Consider the following 5,824-nt stretch of genomic DNA (forward strand, 5'->3'; position numbering starts at 1 on the left):
ATTTTTTGTTCCTGGTTGGTTTTTTTTTTTTTTGTCTTCACTTGAAGTTGGCGTAGTCTGAGAAGGCGTCGATGTATTCCTGCACCACCTTGTAGCAGAATTCGTACTGTTCCTGTGGGATTCGGGGAGAGAACGGTGTTAGGCCACGAAAATCCACACCTTGGACATCATTGGATGTTTTGTGCTCTTCTTGGGAAGCTGGGACCACCCACCCCTGAGCTCCCACCTCTCCTTTGTGACCCCCAAACCCACCCCCCTTGCTGAGGTGCCAACAGCAAAAGAAACCCTCTGCTTTCTGCTTCCTCTCTCAAGTCCTGTTTCAACCCCAAAAGATTTTTTTCCTGCATCCCTGCTCATCCTTGCAAACCCCTCTGGCAAGATCTCATCCAGCCCTGCCTGCTCCAACCCTCCCTGTGTGCCCAAGCCTGTGCCACAGCCACTCCAGGACCGTGTTCCAGGTTCCTGGAGCCCGTAAATGTGGGACTGTGGTTGGGGATGCCTCCAACGAGGCTCCCACAGCTCCATTTGGTGCTCAAAAGGCGCTTGATGCCTTCAGCACCTCTTCCAGATGCCTTAAGAAGAGGAAGGGCAGACACCTCCTGGCACATCTCCGTGGAATCATGGAATCCTAGAACGGTTTGGGTTGGAAGGCACCTTAAAGACCATCTCCAACCCCCTGCCATGGGCAGGGACACCTCCCACTATCCCAGCTTGCTCAGAGCCCCACCCGACCTGACCTTGGACACTTCCAGGGATCCAGGGGAATCCACAACTTCCCTCATGGAGAGGGCAAACCTCGAACCAAGGAGGTTTCTGCTCAGCACTGAGCCCCCAGCCCGTCCTTGCCAAGGTTTTGGCGTGGCAGGAGGCCCTTACCAGTGTCTGCACCATGTGTGGCCTCTGTAGTCTTAAACTCTTCACTGTCTGAAAGACGTCCAGGATCGCCTCTGCCTTCACCCTCTCCAGGACGGTGCTCAGCGCACAGAAGGTGCCTGTTCTTCCTGCTCCAGCACTGGGGAAGAGAAACCAGAGGGTGAGGGAAAATGCCTGCCCTGACCCTGCTGGCTTTGCTCAGGGCACAATCCATGGGGGAAGCGCCAGAGAACTGGAGGAGCCAACGATGCTGCCCCAGCCTCTTCCAGAATATCCAGGACACGCCGTGGGGCTCTGACCATCTCCCAAGCTCCCGGTCCCTTTGGAGGGGTGTCCAAGCTGCCCCCCAGCCCTTTACCTGCAGTGCACAGTGATGGGGTGGTTGCCAGACTGCTGCTGCTGCTTCTGCACTGCCGCGATGATGTTGATCATCCCCTTCCCGTCCCCGGGGATCCCGACTTCTGGCCAGCCGTGGAAATGGAACTGCCGGATCTGCCGGCTCTTGTTTTCCTGGCGGGAGAGCACAGCTCGGGGTCAGGTGGGAGATCTGCACCAGGGAGCCCGCCAGCTCGGGGCTTTGGGAAAACCATCCCTGCGGGAAAGATGCTGGTGGAGGGGTGGAATTCCCGTGGCACGGAGCAGGGGGAATGTGGGGAATGGGGAGGAGGAGGGAGGCTGGGTCCAGGTGGGAACAGAGACAAGGTGGAGGAGGGTGAGGGCTGCTGGGTGGTAGCAGGGCAGAGGGAAGGACAGGAACTCTCAGGGGTGGGAAGGTAGGGATAAAATCCCTTTGGAATGACGGGGCGATGATGGAGCAGAAGAAAACACCAGCAAGGGCTCATGGCAGCCAAACCCAGGAGCACCCAGAGCTCCCCAGGACAGAATCCGGACTCTCACCCTGGTGTTTGTCACCAGCAGGTCCCGCACCGTGTAGCTCTCGCACTCCTCCTCTTTTTTCAGCTCCACAGTGATGTCTCCGTAGGACACGGAGCCGTCGGACGGCCAGTACTGGGCACACTTCTCCTGAGGAAGCATCACGGGGGGAGACAGGCTGAGCACCCCCTACTTTTCCAATGGGACTGGATAGAGGGGTCTTCCCGGGGCCTGCAGCTGCCCAAAACCAGGTGGGATCCCAGACTCCCAGAATCACAGACTGGTTTGGGTTGGAAGGGACCTTCAAGACCATCTCGTTCCAACTCCCTGCCATTTCTTTATTTTGCTGGTGTTTAATGCAGCTGTTACGGGGAGCTTACCTGGCCTCTCTCCTCCAGCTCCGTCAGCATCACTATGGAGCAGGATTTCCACTCCCAGATCATCCTCCAGAAGTCCTCTATCGTGTGCTGCAGCGGCCCTTGGCTGGCGATGTAGGAATCCTTCTGGCGATAACCCTGGAATTCGGGAACAGGGTTAGTGGTGAACTGGAAGCACCCAGATGGCCAGGAGCAGCAGGAGGAATGCTCTTGGACATGGTTGGGTTACCAAGCCCAGGGAGGATCACATTCCCTACTTTTTATCCATTCAGGGAAGAATGATTTGGGTTTCCAGCAAGCCTGACAAATATTGCAAACTCTGAGTGCCTTGCCTAAGCTCTGGGTATTCAGGTATGATTTTTACTGGGGATTTTTGGAAGAAGTAAGCAAAACTAAAAGGAACTAGATGATTTTTAAGGTCCCTTCCAACCCAAACGGTTCTGTGACCTATGGAAACCAGCAGGAAGTCTGGGTGACTCTGGCTCTTCCACAGCCACAAAGTATTTCTGTTCCCAAACCCCTCTGACGTTCCCCTGTGCCCTCACTGCAGACTGTGATTAAAGATGCTTCGTCATTTGGAGTTTGTCATTGAAGCAAAGTTCAGCAGAGGCAGGAAATTGAATCCTCAACCGAAATTGCTTGCGTGTTTCGGAAGCTTTCTGCTCTGGAGCCACAACAAGGCAGCTGCTCCCACAGCCAGAGCCACCCATGGGGATCCAGCAGAGGAGATTTCAGGGAGCAATTAATTGGGGATGTTAGAACTGGGAACAAACTGGTTTTAGTGGATCAACCCACGGCAGTGATTGCCTTTTGGGGGTTAAAAAAAAACCCTGCCATTAGGAGATGAAAGTAGAAATTGGGCTGGAAAAAGAGCAGGGTCTGTCGCTTGGCCAGCACTGCATGAAGATAAATACTCATCCGAGATGTCTCCCTGGAGCCCACAGGATGGCTCAGGAGAAAAGGATGTGCAATCACTTACCTCCTCCCCAGAGTGAGGAAAGCACTTAACCTCCCTGCCTCACCTCCTCCCATCACCCAGACAGGTATAATGGGATTGACCTGGTTCTCCTCGAGGGTTTTGGGATCGTGTATTGCTCCATTACCTAATCTAGTGGATGTTTTCTGACCAAATGGCCAGTGCTGCGTCATTTCCATGGATACAATTCTCCACAGCCATCAGCAGAGACCAGAGCTGCAGAAGCGAGCCCAGGACTTGGAGGCTCTGCTCAGGCTCCAGCTCTCCTCTCCCATCAGCCGTGGGACACGAGGAGCTGGGAATACCAAGGGGTTTCTTGGAGACAGAAACCAGCACCATCCGGTGACACAAAAGCAAAGTCAAGTGAAAAGAGCCTTATGAGACTCAGAGAAGGAGTGTTTGGGACAAATCCTTCCCCCAGGAAGCAGCCTGAGGTGAAGTTTCCATTGGGAGAAGATGGAGAGGAGAGTAAAGAAGACTCACATCAATGAAGGAAGCGTTTACGTAATCCGTGTTCTCTTCACCTCTCTTCACTGGAATGATTACTCGGTTGAACTCATCTGAAACAGAACAAAATGACATGAGATTTGGGGAACTCCTTCAAATCACAACTCATGGATAACCAACTTTTAGCTGAGAAGTCACCAAGGGCTAAGTAGGACACAGAGATAAGAGAAGGGGAGTCCTGTGCTTACAGCACCTGACTGGGACAAGGACAGTCAGCTCCACCCTCTGCCATGCCCTGGTTTGGGGAAGGAGAAGGGGATGCTGAGCACTCCAGAAGGACCTGCTCAGCACTAGGACTCCCTTCCCCTCAAGGTACAAAGCCCTGGCAGCAAAAGCCATCTAGCAGGGCCACACACAGCTGGTTGCCCATCTGTCCAGATACATTTTGAGTATCTCCAAGGATGGAGACTCCACAACCTCCCTGGGCAACCTGTGCCAGTGCTTGGTCACTCTCACAGTCAGAACGTGTTCCCTGACGTTCACAGGGACCCTCCTGTGTCTCAGTGTGTGCCCATTGTCCCCTGTCCTGTCACTGGGCACCACAGGGCAGAGCCTGGCTCCGTCCTCTGCACCCTCCCTGCAGGTGTTGATGGGCACTGATGAGACCCCGGAGCCTTCTCTTCTCCAGGCTGAGCTGTCCCAGCTCTCTCAGCCTTTCCTCAGAGCAGAGGTGCTCCAGTGCCTCCCCTGGGCTCTCTGCAGCCTGTCCCTGTCTCTCTGGTGCTGGGGAGCCAGAACTGGACCCAGTGCTGCTGGTGTGGCCTCACCAGTGCTGGGCAGAGGGGCAGGACCCCCTCCCTGACCTCCTGGCACTTCTTTGTCTCTCACAGCCCAGGACACCCCTGCCCTTTGTCACAAGGACTCAGGGTCAGGTTGGTGCCCACCAGGGACCACAAGTCCTTTCCTGCCAAGCTCCTTCCCAGCTGGGTGGCTCCAGCACACGCCGGTGCCTGGGAGGTTGCTCCTCCCCAGGACTTGGCACTTTTCCTTGACGAGCATCGCCAGGTCCCTGTCGGCCCATTTCTCCAGCTGGACTCCTGTCCCCACCCCCGCACCAGACAGGCAGACAAACCATCCTCACATGGAATTATCTGAAGCACCCTGTTCTTCTTCATGTTCGCTGGCAGGTTGCCCGTTCTCATCTTGTCGTTCTGGATTTTGATTGAGGTGAGCTTCTGCAGGGGCAGGAGCAGAGCAGGGGCAGGTTTCAGAGCCAGGCAAACACACGCTGGTCCCCGCAGCCCAGCGCCACCCCAACCAGATCCCACCAGGACAACAACAGCCACGCTCACCTTGAACTCCTCTTCCAGCCCGTTGCTGCTGGTCCCTGGCACTTTGTTGTAGATCTTCTGGAGGTGGATCTCCAAGGAGGTCACCTCCAGCTCCGTGTCACCGTAGAGATAGTGCTCCAGAAGTGCTTGGTATATGAACACATACTGCATCTGCAGGGGTTGAAGGGAGGAGCCATCGGTCCCTGTTCCATGCCCGGGGAGCACATCCTGGTGCCCCTGCACATGTTGGATGCAATCCCACCACACCACTGCCCACCCCGTGCTCACTGGGCACCTGGTGTCCCCCCTGAGACCCTAGGGAAGTAAAGGGACAATCTTTCTGTCACTAAATGGGGACTGGGACATTATTTGCTGCACCAGGCAAAGCTAAAGTGACCCAAAATGTTCTCCGAGAAAAGGAGGCTCAGGGGGGACCTTCTGGCTCTGCAATTCCCTGACAGGAGGGGGGAGCCGGGGGGGGTCGGGCTCTGCTCCCAGGGAACAAGGGACAGGAGGAGAGAGAAAGGCCTCAAGCTGTGCCAGGGGAGGTTTAGGTTGAATACTGGGGAAAATGTCTTCATGGAAGTGGTTGTACAGCCCTGGCACAGCTACTCAGGGCAGTGGTGGAGTCCCCATCCTTGGAGGGATTTAAAATCCCTTGGGGCACTTGGGGACATGTGTTGGTGGTGGCCTTGGCAGTGCTGGGGGAATGGTTGGACTCAGTGGTCTTAAGGACCTTTCCAACCTAAATGATTTTATGACTCTGGGAAGGGGATTAAAAAGAGCAGGACCCAGTGAAGGGCTCACTTGACGCAGCACCCACCCAAAAGGAGGGACGATGCTCAACTCCCACCCAGGCTTTGGCCACGTGAGGGAAATCCAAGCCCAGGGCAGAGCCCAGCAGGGATGGCAGCACCACACTTACATCTGTCTGTACCATCTGGCAG

The 5,824-nt window shown here is 55.4% G+C and overlaps 1 protein-coding gene across 1 annotated transcript in view; it reads right to left on the reverse strand.

Annotated features, from left to right (window-relative positions):
• Window positions 1-18: 18 nt before the first annotated feature.
• Window positions 19-5,824, reverse strand: part of LOC114071083 (receptor-type tyrosine-protein phosphatase alpha-like) — a gene marked incomplete at its 5' end in the record, with an annotated part of 14,146 nt that continues 8,340 nt past the window's right edge. Inside the window, 9 exons of the mRNA XM_027908763.1 lie at window positions 19-112; window positions 877-1,012; window positions 1,232-1,383; window positions 1,771-1,896; window positions 2,127-2,261; window positions 3,583-3,659; window positions 4,688-4,781; window positions 4,899-5,048; window positions 5,803-5,817. Of these exons, the coding sequence (XP_027764564.1) occupies window positions 38-112; window positions 877-1,012; window positions 1,232-1,383; window positions 1,771-1,896; window positions 2,127-2,261; window positions 3,583-3,659; window positions 4,688-4,781; window positions 4,899-5,048; window positions 5,803-5,817 (960 nt within the window). The remainder of the gene's footprint in view (window positions 113-876; window positions 1,013-1,231; window positions 1,384-1,770; window positions 1,897-2,126; window positions 2,262-3,582; window positions 3,660-4,687; window positions 4,782-4,898; window positions 5,049-5,802; window positions 5,818-5,824) is intronic.

The sequence above is a fragment of the Empidonax traillii genome, unplaced genomic scaffold (assembly GCF_003031625.1).
Source record: "Empidonax traillii isolate 1590-97213 ecotype Southwest subspecies unplaced genomic scaffold, ASM303162v1 scaffold1828:size94860, whole genome shotgun sequence".
Lineage (NCBI taxonomy): Eukaryota > Metazoa > Chordata > Aves > Passeriformes > Tyrannidae > Empidonax > Empidonax traillii.